Consider the following 25,114-nt stretch of genomic DNA (forward strand, 5'->3'; position numbering starts at 1 on the left):
TTGGATAAGTTTACAAGCTAGTTAAATCAATTCACAAGTACTTCATTTATGCGCTAAGCGAGACACCAAAAGTGCTTATAACCAAAATTGTGAAAAGTTCACTAATTTATCCCTAATATCTGGTGATCTTGAAAATACTTTTCATTGCCCCTCAATTCAACTTCAATTGTTAGTCATTCTTTAAGGATACTTTCTAATAAATATCTCCAAGAGCATTTTAAAATAAAATTTGCATCATCATACATTTCAACCTTCTACTGTTTATTCATAAAATTATTTTTTATGCTTAAAATGCTCTTTCATAAGCAACTTCCAATTAGTCAAGTCAGACGTGCTCCAACTTTTGTATGCCAATCATGCCAGTAAGTATTTCAGTTAAGCGGAATGTAACTGAACATCATCTGATTCCATACATACTATTAATATTTATATGTGAATTTAGTCTAGATTCCAAATTTCAATCACTTTGTATATTAAAATAGTTAGCAAGCCCAAATTATATCAGCATACGTACAAGCTTAATTTGAAGGATATTCTAATTTTATGGATGCTTCAAAATTTATGCTAAAGTTTACATGAAGCATTCGTGTTGGTTTCAATGACTGTTGAATTCAAACAGGGGAATTGTTCTCATTCATAGTGACAGCAAAAACAGAAGAGGAGGGGTGGGGGTTATTGTCTTGGGTGCAGTTACTTTTCTTGAACCCAAAAGTTCTGCCCTCACCAGAAAATTGAACAAGGAAAAATTGCTTAGGGATCAGTAAAGAGATGCAGCTGTTTACGTCCTTCAACTAAAAATACCTAGGGAAGAACAAACAGATAACAGTAATCTTGCATATATTTGAACCAAGAGTAATAATAACCTATAAACATGCTCATTTATTCCTTCTTTTTGTGCAAAGAATAATGGAATTTACAACTAATTAACACCATCCAGGTGCAGCAATGAGGTCTCCTTTCCTAGTTCTCTGGTGGCTGACAGGTAGAGGATGGTTTTGGGGGGGGGGGGGGGGGTTGTTCTAGACACCTAGGCTCCTATAGAAAGAATAAAATATGTACACTGTCGAAAACCTTAGCTTAGTCTTGTGATGTTGTTGAATATTCGAATAGAAGACGTTTGGATGGAGTAGACTGTAAAAGCACCCGGAGCCGGCTTGTCAGCTGATATATCAAGGTCCATTGCATTGCCATCTCAGAGTCCTTCATCTGCCTCACGACAGAGGCCTGGAAAACAGAGATGAAAAGCCTTTGGTTACTGATAAATGGGCAAGAAATAATCAAACATAAAACTGCAGTATGACTAAATAGAAGGTTGCAGATAAATCGTGTCTAGCACTGAGCTATACTGTTCTCTGTTCCTTTGTCGCTACACTGTAAAATAAACACTAACATTTACTAGGTGGTATAATTCAACTGGAAAATGACATTGGCCCGACAATTTTCTGATACATCATCCGTAGGAATGCCTTGATACTGCACCAAACTATTGTGCATGTTAACAGTGCCCCATGCGTCTTAACTATTACTCCCTCCGTCCCGTTTTATATGAATTAATTTGATTTGGCACGGAGTTTAAGAAAGAAAGGAAGACTTTTGAAATTTGTGATTTAAAATAAGTGACAGATATTTGTGTGGCCATAAATCATTTCATTAAGGGTAAAATAATATTTTAAAGTTAAATTGTTATTTAATATAGAAATGTGTCATTCTTTTTGGGACTGACTAAAAAGGAAAGTAAGTCATGTAAATTGGGACATAGGGAATATATATCTACGACACATACTTCTAATGACAAATTATTGAACGGGTATGATGTACCATCTCCCAAGTCACCATGGGCTCCGCTTTCATGCTCCATTGATTTCTCTGATCTCCTCTGGGCCACCACTCTACACCCAATGAAGCAACCACAGTGGATACCCACTTGTAGGCGCTACTTCCAACACTAATATCCCTTCCTGAAGCTTTTCTCTCTCCTTTTCAAGCACCATTTACCCTAACCTTGGCGGAACCATGTCTTGCTTTGTCGCAACATCTACCCTGCATAAGCTCCTCCTTAACCCTCCTCCTATGCCAGTTTCCTAGACCATATCTTAGTACTTGTGTGCCCAAATTGCAAAAACCCCCTGCTAATGCCCTCCTCTCCCTTAACTTCCCACCCCTGAACTCATGCTCCCATTTTGTAGATTTGAAAAGAGATGATCAGTGCCGGGCAGGGAGGTTAAGGTCGTGGAATCTTATATGCAGGTTCAAATTTTAGGAGGTGGCTACTAGACATGAATAAAGCAAAAGATGTCCAGTAGTAGTCCATGACGACATGGCTGGAGGCGGTGACTTGGCAGTAGTTCTTTTGATGCTGGAGAAAAGGCCAGAAGAAGGTAATGGTGGGGAGAAGAAATCAGCAGGAGGGTGATGCGGAGTAAGAAGGAGCTAGACCCATTACAGGGAAGTGCATCTGGATTGATTGTTACGTACCTTATCACAGTGCTGAGATGTTATAACATGAGTAACCATAATTTTTCACTTTTACTAGCTTCATAGTACCAGTAAAGGACACAATAGGAGGTTTACTGAATACACGTAGCGTATTTTTCTTGGTAAGTGTACAAGAACATAACCCACCAAATTATGCAAGCAGGTGAAAAGGGGCAGGGCTACGAACACCTATTTGACCTATCTAACAACATGGAATCTAACCACTTTGACACATTTTTTCTCTCTCTCTCTCTATGAAGTATAATATGCTTGTTTTTCTTTTAATAAAGATGATGTAGTACTATGTTTACAAATACAGTACAAGACATGGTATGGTTTTGGCTACGGTAAAATATTTCTAAGAAACAAAGATAAGGACATGGACAGGGACAGGGTTTTCTCAATTGCATCTTTTTGAAGGTTGGGTATAAGATTATTCTCTGTATCCATTGCTAACTCAATGGAAAAAAGAACTTGTAGTTTTTCCAAGACAGGTTATGCTAGGGCTTACACAACTGCACTTCACAGAAAACAAATCACACCAAAATTCTCTTTTTCATCTTTCGTGACAAAATTGAGCATATTCACGATCTCCCATGACAAGTCTATTTGCCAGTCAACTCTGGCATAATATCGTAGGTTTGATATTCAATAATCATCCTTTTTCAGTTATTCATTAAATTTTATGGACTGAGAATTAAGGGTCGAATGTCACCCATTAAAATGAGAGGCGATAAGCATTAAGCAAACACTGAAATGGGTTGTGACTGTGTAGAACGTTCTCCCTGTTGTATCTACTTCACAGTCTAGCAATAGTATTTGCTCTGAATGGAAGATGATTCTTTGAACTATGTTTTTTCCTAGGTAAGGAAGGATAAAGGAGAGAGATATGGACTGCATTACTTCACTTGGGGCCCGTTTCGAAGGATAATGTGGAATTGGATTTGAGTGTAATTGGATGTCATTACACAGTTTTGGCCATTGAGGAAAAGCAACTAACTCATGATGGACTCTGCTGGACAGATGATATCATGTAAGTTCACAGGTGTTTGTCAGGATATTACATGGTTTATGAGTGCTGTATATGCAAGTTGTAATAGGGTGATCAGAAGAGAGTTGTGGAGTGAACTGGAGGCTAGCAGAAACAATTGGGAGGGCCCCTTCAATGTCACTAGATTTGCAGCAGCAAGGGCAAACTACCATAGACTCTCAGGAGCAGGGTCTGAATTCTCTGAGACTATTAATGACCGGGAGCTAGTTGATCCTCCTTTATTTGGAGGACCATACACTTGGAGGAGGGGGAGGGGGGGATCATAAAAGTGCCTCCAGGATTGACAGATTATAGTACTCCGCTGACTAGGAGGACTCTTTCCTACTGGTCAAGCAGTCTTTGTTACCTAGAATTGGATCAAATCATAATCCTGTTCTTCTACAGTGGCTGATAGCTGGTCCCCGCAGGGATGAAACTTCTTCAGGAGGCATCTTAATGACTGGGAAGTAGGCAGGTTTGTGGAGATATTGCAGATGATTGATGGTTTCAAAGGCACTACTGTAGAGGATGACACTTTTAGATGGGAACATGATAAGGATGGCAAGTTCTCTGTAGGTAGAATTTATAGGAAAGAAGTATCCTGGATGCCTGAGAACAAAATAGGTCCTTGGAAGCATGTATGGGAAAGTATGGCTCCTACTAAAGTCAAGTGCTTTGCTTGGTTAGTAATCAGGAAAGCTTGCCTCACTCAAGAGATCCTGCAGAAAGAGGGAATACCAATTGTGTCCAGATGCATGTTATGTAGTGGAGAATAATCCCACACTGTATCTGGTGGACTATCTGGAGGGAGAGGAATGGAAGAAACTTTGAAGATAGATTCAACAACATTCAGAAAATCAAAGGGAGCTGCATTGCAACTTACTACTTTTGGTGTAAAGAACATTGTATAGAAAATGCTGAACAATTAGTAGATCTTTTAGGATTACTGTAATTAGTCTCTTGTTTTAGCTTGTTACTACCTTTTTGGAGGTCTCCACATACCTTAATGCTGAGGAATACAACATTACTAGTTTAAAAAAAAAACAAAAACATGTGGAGACTGGAATTACAAGAAGACTACTTCAAATTTGAAAATTGGTAGCTAGAGAGAGGTAGAAGGATTCAAAGAGAAGGTCAAGGCATGGTGGTTGGCCTTCCCTAACAGGGGCAGACAAGCCTTCATTCTAGCAAACAAATTAACACTCCTTAAGAAGTAACAAGGGAGACTGGAAACAGAAAAAAGAAGTGATCCTACAACAGTTGAAATCTTAGGAAGCAATACAGGAGAACAAGAGCCTCACCGATGATGAGTTAGTCCAGAAAACTCACTTAGCAATGGAATTTGAAGAAATAGCAATAAAGGAGGAAATTGCCTGGAGACAAAGGTCAAAAGTTCAATGGTTGAAGGATGGGGACAAGAACACCAAGGTCTTCCACAATTTGGCAGATGCTCATAAAAGGTACAACTCCATAGATGCATTGGAAGTAGAAGGACAATCCATCACTAAAATGCCTGCAATTAAAAATGCAATTCAAAGTTTCTACCAGACAAGGAAACAAAAGGATGGAGACCTGTGATCTCAATCTCCAAGGAATAAGAGTGATCTCTACAAAAGATCAGGAGTGGTTACAAAGGAGTTTTGAGGAAGAGGAAGTGTGGAAGAGTATCAAGTCTTGTGCAGTTGATAAGGCTCCAGGCCCAAATGGCTTCATACTGAACTTTTCTTAGACATTTTGGAATCTGGTCAAGGAGGACATCATGGGAACATTGCAATATTTCTATGAACACCATGTGTTTGAAAGGAGTCTTAATGCCACCTTTGTGGCCCTTAATCCAAAGAAGGCTGAAGCAGTAGAGTTAAGAGACTTAGGCCTATTAGTCTGATCTCTGGGGTGTACTAGATAATTGCCAAAGTTCTAACAGAAAGAATGAAGAGAGTAATGGATGGTGTGGTTAAGAAAAAATGTCTTTTACAAAAGGGAGACAGACTATGGATGCAACTTTAATTGCAAGTGAATGCATATACTCAAGATCTAGAGGGGAAGTGGCCGGCCTGATGTGCAAATTGGACATTGAAAAAGCCTATGATCATGTTAATTGGGATTTGGGGCTATCTTCTAAACACTCTCAAACAGATGGGTTTTAGGGACAAATGGTTGAAATGGATATACCTACTGGTTTTTTTCACTCAGACAAGGGGACACTCTATCCCCTTTCCTGTTCATTTTAGCTATGGAAGGTCTTAGTAGTATGATAAGGATAGCGCTACAAAAAAACTAGCTGAGCGGCTTCAACATAAGATGAGGTGGGAGAGGGGATCTGGAGATTTGCCACTTGCTATATGCAAATGACACTATCTTCTTTTGTGAACCTAGAGTGGAGCAAGTCTGCTACATTAGAGTCTTGCTAGTAGTGTTTGAAGTTGTATCTGGCTTAAGAGCGAACGGGAGGAAGAACAATATCTATCCTGTCAAAGAAGTGTTCTAACATTCAGACCTTTGCTAGCATTCTTGGGAAATTGAGAATTTCAGGTGAAAGACTAAAAGGTCCCTGTTTCAATTAATTTTTACTTAGTTGTTAGGGATATTTTAGGAAATTAAGAAATGGGTACAATGCTAACCTACCACCTTCATGTAGTAGGGTAGCAAAACCCATATATATGTGTATGTATATATATATTTGATAGGTAAGAGTGACGAAGATATTACAAACATACTCTATAAATATGTCCCCATCATCTCAACAATAAGTTCAAGTGATTCAACAAGGAAATACTAGAACTGAAAGATGAATTAGCTATTCAGATTCCCATTGTCTTTCAGCTTAAGTATTAGGAGTATGACATCTTTCATAGATAGTCCTACAACTACTGGGTGTGCTGCTTTTGCCATGTGAACAGCTAGAAACATGTGATGGTATATATTCCAAAGTTTCATTGTGGTCACGAGTCATTTGATAGCCTTCTTACCAAATAGAATCCAAAAATATAGCGTAATTCATCTTCCTCACCCAATTTGACTAGATTTAATGAACAGTGAATGATTACTCTGTCCTGTAATAAGCTCATCAATTAGGGGCGACATTTGTCTACTGAAGGTTCTGTTTTGTACCCAAAAGGAATGAACCAAAGGAATCAGTATTTTTATGACGTCCAGAACAGACGTCTATAGTTTCATCTTTCGCCCTCAAAATCACTTTAGTTGGACGAATGGACTCCACTCCTGATGTACAGAGTCCATCTTCCAAAACCCTCAAGCTAATGTAATTTATCTTAGATTTTAAAAATCATTAATGAAAAGTTCTAGCAAAGAATCTAAGGACCGGCAAACTCAAAGAAATGGAAAGAAAATAGAATCATTCAAACCTGGAGGCGCTTCCCCAGTTGGACTTCAACTTCTGTACCGAATGAAATATTGCTGGCCAGTGACTTTAGAGGATCAACACTGGGATCAACAGAAAGCAAGTTGGGTATCTGCGGTGCATAAACTAGCCTCCATCTGGCCTGTCCAAACTCTCCTTTCCCCTCTATTCTTGGCATCAAAGTTTCAAGCGTTGCAGTGGCAAGCTTCTTAAAGGCAAGCTGGCCATCACCTTCTAAAATGGATTCAGCTAACTGACTCTCAAAAACTCTAGCAGCCTGTTCAGCCAGAACCATTTCAAAGTTGGTTAAGCCATATATCAATACATTTTTTGAGCCATTTAAACTGAAATTTGTAATTGTATATAGATATTCGTATTCACGCAGTTTATCCTTCGCAAAAGCATCTATAGGAAGGATGCCAGAGTCTAACGTATTTCCAATGCAGGAAACAGAAATCATGGCTCAATGGAGGGATATTGGCATGTTCATTAATTTAGGGGTTGTTTGGTAGAGTGTATTAACAAAAATAATGCTTGCATTAACTTTGTGTATAAGTAGTACCTTGTTTGGTACCTTTTTTCATGCTATGTATAACTAATGCATTAGTTATACACTCTATTGTGTATTGAGGAGTGCATTACTAATACCATGGATTTCTAGGTATTAGTAATGCAAAGGAATTTAATACATGCATTAGCATGGTTAAAGACCCAATTACCCTTCAAAAACACTTTTACATCTTTTCAACCATAATTATGGAGGATACTTTTGTAAATAATTTTTTTTCTATAATGCATATTTCTTTTAAATACACTAAACCAAACAATGCATAAAAAATATTCTATGTATAACTAATGCAAGCATAACTAATACAATCATTACTTATGCAAGCATTACTAATTTTAGCATTATTTTTATACACTCTACCAAACGACCCCTTAAAGTCTACCGGCGAAGCATGCCAAAGTAATATTAAAATATACCACTAGAAAAATTTTGTTGTTTCCCTCCCCACTACCCTCATTCTTGTGGGAAGCATGCTCTTGTGTACTTTTAACCTTGAGAATTTAAGATTGTCAGCATCCAATAAGATATATTTCTAAATAATTTACATAAAAAGTCTGCTAGATTTTAACTGCTTAATTATTGAACTGATTGTGCATTAAGAAAACATTGGAATCTAAGTGACAACCTCAGTAGGTGACAAGACATCTTGCTCCACAGAACGCGTTGATGTTACCACTAACTTATCCTGCCATTTGCTAGCACGACTTTGTATCCTGAATTGCCACTCTGATCCAACCAAAGCCAAGTCTAGCATTGGATCAAGTCCATTATCAGGCTCAAATTTGGCTATGTTTAGATGATCTCGCTTCAGTCTCACCTGAACTTGTAGACAATAAGGATATCAGGTGAAGGGAAAATAAAATCTCAGAGTTCCCACAAGGAGCCAAGAACCCAACCAAGAACAAAAAGCAAATTAAAAAAGAGACAATAATTTCAGAACCTTCCAAGGATAGAAAAGAATTCAAAAAGAAGTCGAAAGCTCAACCTGTGTTGCAACAAGATTGACATCTCCATTCTCAAACATTAATATGCCTTTAGGCTTTATCGACTTGGGATGAGCAACACCATTTAACTCAAGTTCTCCACTGACAGCAAAATTGAGGATCAGAGGATAAACTATCCTCAGTTCTGGTCCCAGAACAAGTTTCAGGTCAGTGAGGCGGACATCCAGTTTAGGTTTGCTCTCTACTTGGACACTTTCCTTAATATCTTCAGCATCTTTACCTGAATATAACAAAAAAGTTAGGTTTAACATTCGTAATGCTGAACCCAGCAATGTCACCTCATCTTAAGCAAAAAAAAGAAAAGGAAACGCCTCAGGCAGCTGCTGGACCTTTTGGTATCAAGTTCTAAAGCCACAACATGTTCAAAATATCCCCATGTCTGTTTCAACACCAAACTCAAAACCTTGGGAAATTAAGATACTGGTATATCTAGGTACATATTTTTCAAACCAAATACAGGTGCTTGACTTCAAATCCAACTTGGATACCCAAGTTGGTCAGTGAAACTTTCTTTTTTTGATGGAGTAAAGGAAATTTCATTAGAAGATATCAAGAAGATGCAAGGCAAACAATTACAGCAAAAGAAGGTGTCGGTTCCTATACAAGAACTTACTGAATAACTAAAGAACAGACATAATCCAAAAAAAGTTCAAAGCCAGGTTGAACCAGCTATATAAGTTGACCAACCAGTTGGATTTAAAGCGTTTGTCCTTGAAAATTGTGAATGTAGTTTTTGTTTTCAAAGTGAAAAATAATATTTGAAATTCAGTTGTGTTTGGCCATGAATATAAATTGGAGTTGTGTTCAAATTTTTGTGAGTTAATTGGAGTGAAAAAAGTGAAAACAGCTTTTTGGTGTTGCCACGTGTTTTTTGGAGTTCAACTCCGGAAAAAAGTAAAAAATATTTCATGGCCAAACACCTATGGTTAGGAGTTGAAATCCCATAATAAAAATTTACGATTCCTTTCATTCCAGATGCACCAAAAGATAGCAGCAGGCACCATACATCATGTTTTTTTGATGGGTTTCATCTACACGCTAATCCCTCCATGATGGCATTACCAGCTCTCATAGGCTTCTTTAATGGTATTTGGCATAATCCAGGCAAGTCCAAAAACTGATAGGAACATACTTCATATATCAGCTGCTACTGCACAGTGCAAAAATAGATGCCTAACACTCTCCAACTCCATCTGGCACATATAACATCTATTTACAATCTGAATTTTCTTTTGCTGAGATTGTCTCGAGTAAGACATGCTTCAACAAGGTAGTCCAGATAAACCAGCTTCCAAGGGGCAGTTTGGTTTTCCCCATAAGCTTCCATGGCCATTTGTCAATCAATTCCTTGTTAGAACATAGATTGTCATATCCCCTTGGTATAATCTTTTTCAAAAATTTAGAATTCGGGCACTCTTCTGTTTTACGTTTAGGCCCCCACATTTCTGAACTAAATTTTCTTTTATAGCTGAACATGCCTCCTTTTTCCTTGTCAGCTATTCAATATAAGTTTGGTATTCTCATAACATTTAAACTATGAAGCGTCTATGATATTTTAAGGATTTAGTGATATTTTTTAAAAAGTTAATCACGAAAATCCAAACACAACATTTTTTTTTTTTGAGAAAGGTAGGTTGTATTATGAACAAAGGAATACTCAGGAAGTATTCCAGTAATACTTACAGCCAAAATACAGGGAAGAGAAAACTACTGCTACATCACAAATAATCTAGAATACTAGGAATATCCTCTTCTTCTTGAGGATATTCATGTTTACACCAAAAAAAGACAAGGACCAGACAATTCATCTTCAGTTTCTGCAGTCAGCAGCTCTTATTTTCAAAGCATCTCTAGTTTCTTTCCATCCATATAGTCCCACCAAATGCATGCTGGGACAATCTTCCATCTCTCCCAGTGTCCTGACTGATTTCCTTCTCTATTCCAACAAGCTAAAATTTCTTTGATGCTCCATGGCATAGTCCAGCTTATGCCCCTTAAGTTAAAGAAAATCTGCCAGAACTTCACAGTCTCTCTACAATGTAGAAAGAGATGGTTTATTGTCTCAATCTCACATTCACAAAAAGAGCACCTAGAACAAATTTTGAAAACCTTTTTTCCTTAGATTGTCCTGGGTGAGAGTAACCTGTTTGGCTAAAAGCCAAGTAAAACATGCTACCTTGAAAGGTATCTTGACTTTCCAGATCATCTTCCAAGGCTAACTACCACCATGTGAGTTTTATCTTTGTAACCTTCTGTAAGCTGAACCCACCGTAAATCTTCCTTTCTGGTCAAGATTCCAAAATAAACTGTCCTCATTGGAATTTAGTTCTTTGTGTTATTCTAGAATACTGTATAGTTCAGCCACTGTTGATTTCCCAAGCATTCAGATGTTTTCTAAACCTTAGGTCCCACCCTTGACTGTCTCTCATTTCTCTGATTGTGGATAACTTTTGAAGACTTAAATGAACAAATCAGGGAACTTGTTCTTCAGAATTTCCTGTCCCACCCACAATTCTTCCCAAAACAGAGTCTTTCCCCCCATTTCCTACCTTGATTTTGCATTTGTTGACAAAATTGATCCACTGGTTTCTGATAGCCCTCCATACTCCAGTCCCATAGGGTTGTGTTGGCAAGTTGGTAGTCCACTTATTCTCCATACCAAACCTGGTCTTGATTGTATCCTTCCACAAAGCTTGTTCCTGTGATGCAAATCTCCAAAGCCACTTCATTAGAAGGCTTTGATTCTGAATTTTAAGATTTCTTAACCTCAAACCCCCTACTTTTTTGCTGAGGATAATTTCATCCCACTTTACTAGATGAATTTTTTTTATCATTAGAATCATAGTTTCCTTGCCACAAAAAATTCCTCCATATGGCATTCATTTTGTCGATTACATTTGCAGGCATAGGGAAACCTGACATCATATATGTGGGTATGACATGCAACACACTATTTATGAGTGTGGCTCTTCCACCCAGAGACAAACATTTGCTTTTCCAATTTGCTAACTTCTTTTCACACTTTCCTAAAACATTGTTCCAGATGCCTTTTGACTTGCTCTTATCCCCCCCCCCCCCCCCAGGATATTTGCTAACACTCTTATGTTAGGCACCTCATTAAAAAACAATTCTTTCAAAACTAGAGTCTCTAAGAGGTTTAATGTGTGTTTTATAGTAGAAAGTGCATATTCACATGCTCTCCATGAGTAAAAGAGAAGAATTTGGACTTCACAAAAGTGCTAAATAATGGTGGAAAATAACATCACCCAAAGATCAAGTATTTAAGAACCACTACAACTGTTAAGTTCAATGAATGCGCATTTAATAGTCCCTGACTCCTTCTGCAAAGAATCAGACAGTTAATTTTGGACATTTCTCTTGTAGAATCCCTATTATCCGTAATGAGGACAGTAGTTCTATCACGTAGAAAACAGAGCCTTAAAGAAACAGCTAACCTACATAAACAGAAAATCTCTGGTTCGACCAGATGGCCTGAACTCAACCAGGCATTTGATGAAGAAACCCAACTATATAGACTGAGATCATACTCAAATTACCTGATGATTGATTGAACTGAATGTCTGAAGCAGCAGGCTTTAAACTGAGGAAGCGTGAAACATACTTTGATGCAACTATACGATTGTAACCACCTGCTGGAAGTCTTGATTGATCAGATGCCTCTCTACTGAAAGGAGCAGTTCCACTACCCTTGTCATGTGGCAGGTATGCTTCCCCATGACTCAGCTTCATCTTCCCAGAAATGTTTGGTTGCAGTATGGACCCACTTACTTGCAATTGAGTATCAACTTGCCCACTGTTGTTCCAGTCATCATCAAGTTTCAGAAGGAAAGACGAGATGAGAAGATTCATATTTTTTGCTAGAGCTAGAAAAACTTAAAAAGGAAAATAATTGAAGAAAATAAGAAAAGCAGAGTGTAGAATGCAGTACAAGTAGTGTATGTCTACATAGATTCATCAGGAAAGCAGAATACAATGGTTTTTTTAAAAAAACTCCAATTTAAAGTGAATGAAAAAATAAATATGTTGTTTGCCTTTAGATGCTAAAAGTAAATCCAAAGATATTGGTCAGGTAGTTTAGAAAGATCTGAGAAAAGATTGGCAAGATGGAAATCTCAGTATCTTTCTCTGGGAGGCAGGTTGACCTTGATAAACTGTCTTGGATGCACTCCCTACATATATGATGTTTTTTATTTCCTATTCCAGTAAGTGTGGAAAAGAAGATGTATGATCTGAGAAGGAATTTAGATTACACCTAGTTAAATGGAAAAAATTGATCATCATCAAAAAAGATGAGGCGCCTGGGAATTAGAAACCTGAAGAAACAAAAGAAGGTCTTCTAATGAAGTCTCTATGGAGGTGCACAAAAGAAGAGCATGTATTATGGGGCACTTATAAAAGCAAAGTATGGAAAAGAAGGATTTTGGATGACTAAAAAGGTGTCCACTCCTTATGGAATCAGCCTGTGGAGAACTATCAGAAACTTATGGTTGTCTCAAAGGAGGATTGAGATTTAATGTGAAGGATGGCCGGAAAATCATGTTCTGGGAGGATGACTGGAGGGCAGTGGATGCTTGAAGGTGCTTTTCCCTGACTATTTTTTTTTTTAAGGACAGATATCATTAATCGCATCAAGAAGATGCAGAAATTTAAAATGTTGAGTACAAGGACTCAGACGCAAAAATAGAGATAAAGTCAGTTCTATCAACTAGAGACTAAAACTAAGGAACTAACAAATTCCAAAAAGAGCTCAAAGCTAGACAGAGGAGTCAGCCTGAGCCAGCGAAAAATTTGTATCAAGCACTTGGAGTTTAGGGAGACATGAAATTGAGATTCCATCAAAACATCTTCTAATTCTCTCTGGCCAAATGCACCAGAAAATAGCTCCACTAACCGGATGTTTTTTATGGTCTTGTCCACTTTGAATGAACTCCAACTACTTTTCCCAACTTGTTTTTTAAGTCTCCAACATGGCACATCTTAAAGGAGGTCTGGTCAAGACATGGGTGAAACCCAACTTTTCGAAGGCTATTACATGACTGGGAGGTCCCCAGGATTGCAGAGAGTTTGTCAAAGTTTTGGAACAAGGAAAGGGGCTGCAAAAGGGAGAAGATGAAGTAGCTATTACAGATATTCTAGGTTCTTTGTAAGATGAAGTAGGACCTATTTTTTTTTAAAGATTTGTTGAGTCTACTCAACTGTATGTAGCTCCATGGTGTAAATTTGGGATCCCAGCCTTTAGTGCTGAAGATTTATCTATAAACCTGTTACCTTTCTAAGAAAAAAGGGAGAAGATACACTGAGATGGCATAACCACTCAAGCGGAATTTATACCATAAGTACAGCTTATAAAGAATTGAATCAAGTAAGCCCACAGGTTATATGTTGGCCTTGGAAACACATCTGGAAAGTGAAGGTCCCCTATAATGTGGCCTGCTTCTCCTGGCTGGTGGTAAGAGAAGCAGTACTGACTCGTGACAATCTTAGAAAGAGAGGAATACAACTGTGCTCAAGGTGCCCCTTCTGTGGGCAAGAGGCAGAGACAATAAGTCATCTGTTTTTACACTGCAGAGTTACAAGGCAACTATAAGATCTATTCATCAATCTCAGAGGTTCTAGCTGAACAATGCCAGAAAGAACTTTTGAAGTTATTGCATGCTGGAACAAAGGTGAAACTGCAAGCCTAGAAAAGACAGATGGAAAATTGTCCCTGCAACTAGTTGGTGGAGAATATGGAAGCTGGAAGGAGAGGAACTCTAGGTGTTTTGAAGACATAAGTAGCAGCCTTGTTTCCATCTCTTTTGTTTTTGGTGTAAATCTGAATACAGATGATTTTAAGGAAATCATATATGTACTAGGTACCTTATACGATGAACAAGGCAGTAGTTGTTGTAGTTTACTTGCCCTTTTCTTTTTTTAATCCTTCTGTAAGCATCATATTTTGGTTACCACTTACCAGCACATTGTTTTGGTGCGATGTTGATATATACACTGGAAGATGTTACCTTCTCAAAAAAAAAAAAAAAAAAAAGACTTGAAGATCGAAGTGTTCCCCGAAGCATAGCAGGCTCAAAAGGCTCAACAGTGGGCCTAGAGTAGAGAGTTGGCTCAACAGGTTAAAGAGAGAGCTGTAGCAAAGTTAGGGGCTCAACATGCTAGATTGAGAGAGAGAAGTCCAGAGTGATTTGATGGACTTGAGTTGAAAATGAGAAGCCCAGTGCAATAGATTTAGTAAGTGCCCACGTTGATTGAAAGAATGAATTGTTGTCTTCTTATATAATCTCGGGAAATCCCCACCTCATGAACAAACGTTTGGATCCGAGTTATGCCCATGATCCATTTCTAAACATGGTATTAGAGACGACCCATCCCTATTCTTGATTTACCCAAATGTTGCACCCCCATGTTTTATTGTCCACCCACCCACCAGATGTTCAGTCTTAGTGTTCCAAAGGGGGAGGTGTAAGTGTCCCACATTAGTTGAAGGAATCGGTTGTTGGCTCCTTATATGATCTTGGGCAATCCCCGCTTCGTGAACTAACTTTTGGGGTTGAGTTAGGTATGCAGTGTATTTTATTAACATGAATATTTTAAGATATTTCTTCAATGCACCTTCTCATGTGAGGATTAATACTTTTCATGGATCAAGCGCACCTAATTTTTAACTAGGGGTGACATCGGGATTGGAACAGGACCTCTACTTGAATCTGGAACCCACAGAAAGAATCCAAGTGTCCAATCTAAATCCTTAAGGTAAAAAGTAGAGAAGCCCATGACCATTATAAAACCCTTTAGTAAATCGTAGAAAACTGATAGAAGACATGTAGAGACCTAAAAAATTTCTTGATATCTTGTCCCACTTAATGTGAGGGAGTCAATGATGCATCCAAGTACTTGTTTGTTATTTACTCACATCTTTTCACGGAGGCAATTCATCTTTTCGTGGATTCAGGTATTGATACTCGGTATGACATGGACCTTTGCTAGGCACCTCCCTCATTCTACAGTCTTTTGGTGAGCCCCTTCTATGCTCAGAGAATTCTTTTGATAATACAAATATCTGAATTCTTTTGGGTGTAGTCGGGCCTTCTCATCGGCATTTCTTTTATTCATTTTTTTTTTTTTGAGAAAGATAATGTTGTATTCCTCAGCATTAAGGATATGCTGGAGACCTCCAAAAATTGGTTTCCAACAAGAGAAAAGACAAAAAGGCTAATAGATTACAAAGTGCTTATAAAATCCAAAATTTGTGCAACTTCTTCTATCCCTTCCTCTTTACACCAAAAATAAAAAGTAGTCAAGCAGTTCCATTTGACTTTCTCTATTGAATTAGCCTTTTTTTTTTTGAACTTGGTAAGGTTGTATTATATCACAAAACAGTACATGGGTTGTACTGAAACCTTATATACAAAAGCCCCAAATTCTTACTGCTCTATGGCTAAATTGAGTCTAAAACATCAATTATAGAGACAATATCATTTGAGTATAACTGATTACACCAAAAACATAATAGTAAAATGCAGTTGAGCTTCACTTTCTGCACACTATTTTCTATGCTCTCAAAACACCTAGAGTTCCTCTCTTTCCATATTGCCCACCATATTGAAGCAGGGATAAGTCTCCATCTGCCTCTGTTTTTTGCCAGTACTCCTGCTTCCTCCCAGCTCTTTAAAGCCTTTGAAACTTTCCCAGGCATAGTCCAGGAGATGCCTTTGTGACTCAAAAAAATCCTCCATAATTGTTGAGTGTACTTGCAGTGTAGAAACAGATGATTTACATTCTCTAAAATCTCCCCACAGAGAAAGCATCTAGAGCATAAGGTTATCCCTCTCTTCATGACATTGTCTTGAGTAAGAGCTGCTTCCTTGGCCAACAACCAGACAAAGCAAGATACTTTGTAGGGTATTCTGCTTTTCCATATTTGTTTCCATGGCCAATTTTTAATTTGTTGGTTTGTCTGATCCATTAGCTTATAAGCTCTACTAACTGTGTATACTCCTCTATTGTTTCTTGTCCACCATAGAACATCCTTCCCTGTTTGAAGCCCATTGAAAGGTTCCACAGTGTTAAGAAAATCAACTACTCTCTGAACCTCCCAATCATTTAGATGTCTTCTGAAGTTGAAGTTCCACCCCTGTAGTGTCCATAAATCTGCTATAAACCCTTGCTGAAATGTAACTAAGTTGTAAACATCAGGAAATAACTCTTCCAAGCTGCCTTTCTCATGCCAATTATCCTTCCAAAACATGGTCTTTCTCCCATAAAAAACTTTCACCTTTGAGTTGTTCTTCACTTCATCCCATAGATTCCTAATGGACCTCCAAAGGCTGACTCCATAAGGAGTAGTCACCTCTTTGGTCATCCATTTGTCTTTTGGTATATATTTAGCCTCAATCACCCTTTCCCACAACAGTTGGTTACCATTTGCATACTTCCATAACCATTTCATTTGAAGAGCTTTACTTTGCAAGTTTAGGTTCTTAATCCCCAGACCACCATTTTTCTTCCCAGTTATCACTGATTTCCACTTTACCAAGTGAAATCTTTTCTTTTCCTTATTGCCCTGCCACAAAAATTTCCTTTTAATACTGTCCAGCCTCTTGGTGACCCTTGGTGGGATAGGAAAAAGGGACATCATGTAAGTTGGAAGAGCATTAAGTACTGAATTGATTAGTGTCAATCTTCCACCCATAGACAAGTATTGTGTTTTCCACCTGGCTAGTTTTTTTTCACACTTCTCGATCACATTGTTCCATATATCTATGGACATAGATTTGGCTCCTAAAGGTAATCCTAAGTATGTAGCTGGCAAAGTGCCAACTTTACCTCCAAGGATTGTTGCTAACCAGCTCATGTTGTTGACTACATTAATAGGGTACATTAAACTCTTTCTCCAGTTGATATGCAGACCAGTGACCCCTTCAAATAGAACCAAGATCAGTCTTAAGTGCTTTAGTTGATCTTCCTCAGCATCACAAAAAATAAGTGTGTCATCTGCATATTGTAGATGTGTCACTTCCAGACTGTCAATCCCTTCTCTAGCCACTTCAAAACCCTTTATCCAACCTCGTAATTTGGCTGTCTTGATCATGTTATTCAGTCCTTCCATAGCAATTAGGAATAGAAAAGGTGACAGAGGGTCACCTTGCCTGAGTCCTCTATATGATTGGAAGAATCCTGTTGGAGAACCATTAACTAGAACTGAAAAACAGACTGTTGAAATACATTGCTCCATCCACTTCAACCATTTTTGCCCAAAACCCATCATTTCTAATACCTTCATAAGGTATCTCCAATTAACGTGGTCATAAGCCTTCTCTATGTCCAACTTACAGAGAATGCCTGGCTTCTTCTTCTTATCTCTGGAATCAACAGCTTCATTGGCAATCAAGACTGCATCCATAATTTGTCTCCCTTTGATGAATGCCATTTGTTGAGAATCTACCAACTTGCCAATCACCCCTTTCAGCTATTTCTTTCTTTCCAAATAGACCACCAAATGCATGATGGTATTATACTCCACCACTTTTTCTTAGATTTTCTCCCCCCCCGGCATAATCCATTTTGTATGTGTTAGTCCCAAAAAAAGGTTCCACAATTGTGTTGTCACTTTGCAATGGAGGAACAAGTGGTTGTTGGTTTCCTCAGTCTCATTACAGAGAGAGCACCAAGAGGCAATATAGAAACCCCTCCTTTTCAATTTCTCATGTTAGGAGCATGCTCTTCTGGCAACCAACCAAGAGAAACACTTTATCTTGGTTGGCACCTTGTTACTCCAAATCTGCTTCCAGGGGCCAAGCTTACCACATGGATGCTCCTTCACCTCCTTAATATATAGCTTGTTAACAGAAAGGCTTCCATCTCTAGAGTGTTTCTATATGCTAGAATCTTTTTCTGCCGATAACCCAATGAACCCGTTCAGAACATGTAATAGCTCAGCCACTCTCCCAATCTCCCAGTCATTTAAATGCCTTCTAAACACAATATTCCATCCATGAGTAGACCATACCTCAGCCATTGTTTCTTCCGGATTGGTACACAAGGAGAATAGGTCTGGAAATAAGACCATCAATGCCTCATTTCCATTCCAATTCTCCTTCCAGAATAGGATTTTAGTCCCATTTCCCACCTTGTAGACTATGTTTCTACTTAGATCAGGCCACAAGTTTCTTATTGTTCTCCAGCTGACACCCAATAAGTGCTATTCACAGTGTTGGGAGACCCAATTTCCATTCAGCCCGTACTTGTTGACCATCACCTCCCTCCACAGTGTTGAACCTCCATAGCCATTTTGACAAGAGGCATCTTTTCTACAACCCCAAGTTTCTGGTTCCAAGTCCACTCGATTGTTTATGTAACTGTGCAGTCTGCCATGTGACTAAATGCAAACCCTTCCCTTCTTTATTCCCTTTCCACAAGAAATCTCTTCTCAGTTTGTCAAGTCTTTCTTCCACTTTGGCAGACATAGGGAATAAAGACATAACATAAGTTGGAAGAGAATCCAACACAAAGTTTATTAAAGTGACTCTCCTTTCCAAAGAGAAACTGAGCTTTCCAATTGGCCAATTTATTCTGTCTTTTCAATTATGCCATCCCAAATTTCTAGCTCCTTATGTTTGTGCCCCAATGGCATGCCCAAGTAAGTAGTGGGAAATTGTTCTACTTTACACCCCGATATCCTTGCCAGGCTCTGAAGTTGAGGGACTTCTTTAATTGGAAAGATGTTGTTTTTCCTCCAATTTACTGATAAACCAGAGACTGCTTCAAAAACCACCAAAGTCATTCTTATTAAGGCAACCTGTTCAGCCTTGGCATCACAGAAAATAATTGTGTCATCTGCATAAAGCAGATAACAAATCTGCATTTCCCTTCCTGAAGAGTTGCTGACCTTAAAGCCTTTTAACCAATTGTTTTGGATAACTACTCTCATCATACTATTATAGCCCTCCATGGCTACGATGAAAAGGAAAGGAGAGAGTGGGTCTCCCTGCCTTAGACCCCTTTCTGATGGGAAAAAACCAGCAGGTTCTCTATTCACTAAAATGGAGAACCTAACCGTTTTTATGCAATAGTCGATCCACTTCAGCCATTTCTCTCCAAAACCCATCTGTTTTAGAATCCGAAAGCCCCAATTGACATGATCATAAGCCTTCTCTATGTCCAGCTTGCACATAATTCCTGGATCATCTCCTTTGACTCTGGTGTCCACACACTCACTTGGTATACGTGTTGCATCAATGATCTGCCTACCTTTTATGAAGGTCATCTGGTGTTTATTCAAAAGCTTACGGATCACTCTCTTTAGCCTTTCTGCTAGTATCTTGGCAATGATCTTGTATATTCCACCTATCAAGCTTATAGGTCTGAAATCTCTCAGTTCCACAGCTCCCACCTTCTTGGGGATCAATGCCACTTTCTTTTATTCATATTATCCTAGAGGCTCCATAGACACATAATGTTATATTTTTTGTCATCCTAGTGATGTTTCATATGGCATGTATGGATAACTATTTGTATCTAGAATTTTACAAGTTACATATAGTGCAAGTTCAGTGACGTAACACATGAGTTGGAGGTGGAAGTGAAGATCGATGCACAAGTCATACCCAAGTGAAGAAGTTTCAAGTATCTTGAGTCAATAATCCAAGGGGAAGGGGAGATTGACGATGATGTTGGAGTAGGGAGGGTGAAATGGAGGCTCGTCTATGGGGTACTGTGCAATAAGAACGTGTCGCCAAGGCTTAAAGTACACACTGGTAGTAAGACCAACATTGTTGTAAGGGGCAAAGTGCTGGCCAATCAAGAACGCTCACGTTCAGAAGATGAAGGTGGCGGAGATGAGGATGCTCAGATGGATCATACTAGGAGAGATATGATTAAGAACGAAGGTATACGGGGTAAGGTGGGAGTGACCTCTGTGGTGGACAAGAAGAGGGACAGAGGCTGAGATGGTTCAGGCATGTTGAAGAGCAGGTGTGCGGATGGGACAGTAAAGAGGTATAAGAGATTGGTTGTAGCAAGAGTTAGAAGAGGTAGAGGCAGGTTGAAAAAGAATTAGGGGGAGATGATTAGACCGGACATGACACAACTACAACTTACTAAGGACATGACTCTAGATAGGAAGGTTTGAAGGATGAGGATTAGGGTAGAAGGTTAATAGGTAGCCGCGGTGTTGTCGCACTTTATGAAGGTTAATAGGTAGCTGAGGGTCTATCACAAACAACCTCACTACCCCACAAAGGTAGAGGTAAGGTCTGCATACAACCTACCCTCCCAGACTCTCCACTTGTCAGATTATACTTAATATGTTGTTGTAGTTTTAAGGTTAATGAAAATAAAAGTGTTCTATGAAAAGCATTATGTTTTCTAATTCATGGATGCACTATGTTTACTAAATTATGTTAAGGATGGTTTGCGCTTGATCAAAGTTAAAGCACCGGGTGTCGACCCACCCCTCCAAGGCTTGCGGCATGACATGACAAATGTATTCTTTAACAAGGTGAAACAGGAAAAGAACAAAGAACTCCATGTGTCTTTGAAAGCAGAGAAGGAATCAGCGCCTCAACCAGCTTTAACGATATGTTTACCCCTCCCTAGGAGTTCCCACCTTTTTGCTCCCTTGGTGACTCGAACTCACAACCTTAGGGTTGGAAGTGAGGGGTGCTTACCATCCGAGCGACTCCCTCTTGCCAATATGTTTGTTATTATACCGAGACAGATGAATACACAGAATCTTTTACAGTTGCACATTTAAATATTTTCTATAGATAAATGCATATAAAATATACCTGAAGATATTCTTTGCTCGTACTTCCAGTACTTCACATTTCAAATCAATTTTATCACCATCAGATGCCTCACCTGTTCTGAGTGGCAAATTTCCCTTCACGGAAAGTTTCCCTTTTCTGCTAACTCTACCTTCCAAGGAACTAATACTTAGTCTGTTTGAGTTCACTAGAACTGAGCCACCAAAGTTGGTTAGAGGTTTACGAAATACAGGTGAAGATACAGTCGCCCTATGGAACGATGCAGACCCATCGAGTACCGGTTGTTCAACGGTACCTCTAACCTGTATGTTTGAAGAAGTGATATACATCAGCACTAAGAGAAAGGAAAACAGATACGTAAGCAAAAAACAACTCCCTGTTTTCTCCCTCTATCTTTCCCCCTGTTTTTTGTAAATCAATTTTACGCAACTTGAAATAGTCTCTGGACGCTTCACACTTCTTTGACATTTCTGCATGTAATCTTACAATTAAATGAACCTACCTGAAGCACAACTTCAGCATTTCCCTGGAGCCAGTTTGCATATGGAGACAAAGCCGTCAACAACATCATGCCGGCGTCTTTAATATCAGCATCGATCCTGACTTCCCCGGCATCAAGTAGGTTCCAGTTCAACCCTTTAAGGTTTTCAGCCAACTGAGTGTCCCAACCCTCCTCAGTTCTCTCTCTGGAGCTTCTTTTATCACTAGCTTCATCTACAGGTGCCTTGCTTTTCTCCGTGCCCCAACTACGAATCCAGGATGACTCACTTTTGTCCCTTTCTGAATTATCTTCCTCCAAAACATTATTTTGGACAAAGGTCAGAGGAACACTTCCTTGAATGTGTACATGACCATTTTGGATGATTGGTTCAAATTTTGCATTGAACAGGAAACGGCTGGTTGGAGTTAGTGAAGCAACAATTTCAGCTCGACCAAGGTCAATACCCCCAATGGCACCATCTAGGAGCCTTACTTGTACATCACATTCTGGTTTAGCAAGATTTCCTCTAAGATCCCCTTCCATATGCAATATGCCTCTAATTGGAGACATAAATTGCCGCAAAGAATGAACTGCTTCAGTGGCAGTTGATTCAATAACCTGAACCAATGTAGGAACTAAACTAACAGGAAAGTTCAGAACAGCAAAATGTAGATTAGGCTTTGCCTCAACCAGAGTTCCATCTGCATGTATTGTGGCATTATCCTTTTGGATAAAGATTCTCTCAAGACGCAAACCATCATCATTGCTGTATGCACCAGCTGCCAGAACACGCTGAGTCTTATAAGTACCCCATTCCCATTCCTCCCCATGAAAGTCGAACTCAGCCTAGAAATTACAGAAACCAGGACAAAAAGTAGGCAATAAGAAGCAACCTGGAAGATTATTATTCAATCATCTGAGGGCATTAAAATCATTTGAAAAAACTATAGCTACATATCAACTACATGTCCTGCATTTTGCAATCCTACTTTAAAGAAAATATTTCAGAGGTCCCACATTGTTTCTAGAGGAATGAGTTCAAAAATTGACACATCAAAGAATCGAGTCCATAGCCACCCTAGTAAATAATAGAACAGGTGGGAGGCAATTAGGTTGGAATCTTTGCATGTAATACAATCAGCAAATAGGGAGGCGTGGTCACAAGTACAGAACCAAAATAAAGAAGCAAGAATCGCATGCAAATTAGGGATGGACCAGAAAATATTTAACAAAGACAACCAGCTCAAACATAAAATTAAAAACAAAATCAAATGCTAAAGCATAATAACTTTAGCAGACATTACTCTGGAAAGAGACTGAATTGCACCTATTATCACAATGTTTGTGGTGTTAATTAAGGTGGGTAAGAATATATAGCAATGCAAAGACAAGGAGTATTCCATATTGGAGTACCATGACCGACATGTAGACTTATTTTACCATTGTGTCTCCATTTCCTCCACCACTTGCGTCTAAAGAGCCACTCCAGCGACCCTTAAGTTCAGCTAAACCAGGAAGATTGAACTCTTCAAGGATAACTTCATCTGATAGAGTAGAATGACCCCGAATTTCCTATGTTTGTTGCCATCAAGAAATGGTAGAGCTTATCTTAGTATAATCTCCATTAACTGGAAATCCAAGAATAGCAGAACTAACAGAGGTTTCCACTTTCCAGAATTTATCATGGTAATTTATCAATAAGTACCTCAAGCAGCTTCTGGAGGCTTTCAGTATACAATCCGATTAACTGCAAACTTTGCATGAAAAGGTCCTGCAAGCAAGTAAAAGAGGGTTAAAGTTTGTATTTAGTGGAAATCATTCTGCAACGAATTCAATCAATTCCCACGCCCTCCAATCCTGTCTTCTTTATTATTTCTTTATGAGAAACAGATACTTCTATTATTTCATTATTTATTCTACCTTTGACCTAGATAAAACAACAGGGTCAGAACTTCGAGACAGAAGCCTTGCAAGTGGAAGCATCTCTGCAATCTCAGCTCTTGGAACCTCAAGCCTCATTCTCCATCTACCCATGGAGGATATAACACTTCCCAGACGTCCAGTCATTGCCCGGTGAAAAAAACTACCTCTCTCCTGGCCAGATGGCATCCGATCTCGTGTGCCTGGCAGTACATATTCACCTTGAAGCTCATACTTACTATTGCTTTGCTCCAAAATGGACTTCTCAATGGTGATCTAAGAAAAAAGGTAACATGAGAAAATAGTCTAGGATGTTAATCACATTATTAAAATTTGGAACTGTGAAAACCTAAATCATGGTACTGAAATAGATAGTGGATTCATCATTTTCCCTCCGTATAAAAACGCAGATAGGAATACACATTCCATAAAGCACAACTTTACAACACTGAGTAGATTTATCCTCTTATAAATTAAACAGAAGAAAGCAAACAATTTACTGTTGTCACTGAACGTCTTTTTGAGCAATAAAACAAAAAAATGTACTCCTTCCATCCAAATTTATGTGACACAATTTGATTGGGCACGGAAATTAAGCAAGAAATTTAAATTTTGTGGTGTAAAACAAGTCTTAGACATTTTGTGTGCTATAAACCATCTCATTAAGGGTTTGTAAAGTTGAATTGTATCTAAATACAAAAGGTCACTTTCTTTTGCGACTGATTAAAAAGGAAAGTGAGATAAATGGAGTAATATGTTAGTGCCCCAATGAACTAACACTTAAATATATGCCTCCCATGATTTAAGGCATTTCCTATGCTTCAAGCTTTATGTTAGAATAGGAATAGGTTTATACAATCCTATTAGACTAGGAATAGGTTTATAAAATCCTATTAGAATAAGAATAAGTTTATACAATCCTATTAGAACAGGAATAGGAATAGAAATAGAAATAGGAATACTAAATAGTATCCTACTTGGTAAAGGATTGTATTCTAGGGTCTATAAATAGGGTCTCAATGTAATAATGTAAACAACAACAATTCAATAACATTCTTCTCATATATTTCTCACATGATATCAGAGCCTCTACGATCTTGGTAAACGATCAAAGTGCTTCCGCTGCCGGTGGGCGGCTATTACTCATATATGCCGCCCGTCTGGCCAACAATTATGTTAGCAAAAGTTGGGTCACCGTGTATCTTTCCGGTGACTATTTTCTCATATTTGATTTATGTAAGCACTGTGCCATCATTCCGGTGACTACTTTCTTATATCTAACTTGTAGCACCGTGCCATCTTTTCGGTGATTACTTTTTCATATTTAATTTGTGTAAGCACTGTGCCATCATTCCAGTGACTACTTTTTCATATATAATTTTTGTAGCACTGTGCCATCATTCCAGAGACTACCTTTTTTGCATATCTGATTTGCGTAGCACCGTGCATCTCTTCGGACAACTTTTCATATTTAATTTGTGTAGTATCGT

General features: G+C 38.6%; 1 protein-coding gene across 1 annotated transcript in view; it reads right to left on the minus strand.

Moving 5' to 3' along the window:
- Window positions 1-809: 809 nt before the first annotated feature.
- LOC125838847 (protein TIC236, chloroplastic) overlaps window positions 810-25,114 on the minus strand; it is a 62,944-nt gene continuing 38,639 nt past the window's right edge. Inside the window, exons 15-24 of the mRNA XM_049517877.1 lie at window positions 23,625-23,900; window positions 23,410-23,475; window positions 23,145-23,276; window positions 21,726-22,550; window positions 21,245-21,525; window positions 11,996-12,252; window positions 8,420-8,658; window positions 8,060-8,251; window positions 6,871-7,143; window positions 810-1,224 (exon numbers count right to left, since the gene is read on the minus strand). Coding sequence (XP_049373834.1) covers window positions 1,078-1,224; window positions 6,871-7,143; window positions 8,060-8,251; window positions 8,420-8,658; window positions 11,996-12,252; window positions 21,245-21,525; window positions 21,726-22,550; window positions 23,145-23,276; window positions 23,410-23,475; window positions 23,625-23,900 — 2,688 coding nt within the window. The 3' untranslated portion in view covers window positions 810-1,077. The remainder of the gene's footprint in view (window positions 1,225-6,870; window positions 7,144-8,059; window positions 8,252-8,419; window positions 8,659-11,995; window positions 12,253-21,244; window positions 21,526-21,725; window positions 22,551-23,144; window positions 23,277-23,409; window positions 23,476-23,624; window positions 23,901-25,114) is intronic.

The sequence above is a fragment of the Solanum verrucosum genome, unplaced genomic scaffold (genome assembly GCF_900185275.1).
Source record: "Solanum verrucosum unplaced genomic scaffold, falcon-dt-bn FXZP01000182.1, whole genome shotgun sequence".
Lineage (NCBI taxonomy): Eukaryota > Viridiplantae > Streptophyta > Magnoliopsida > Solanales > Solanaceae > Solanum > Solanum verrucosum.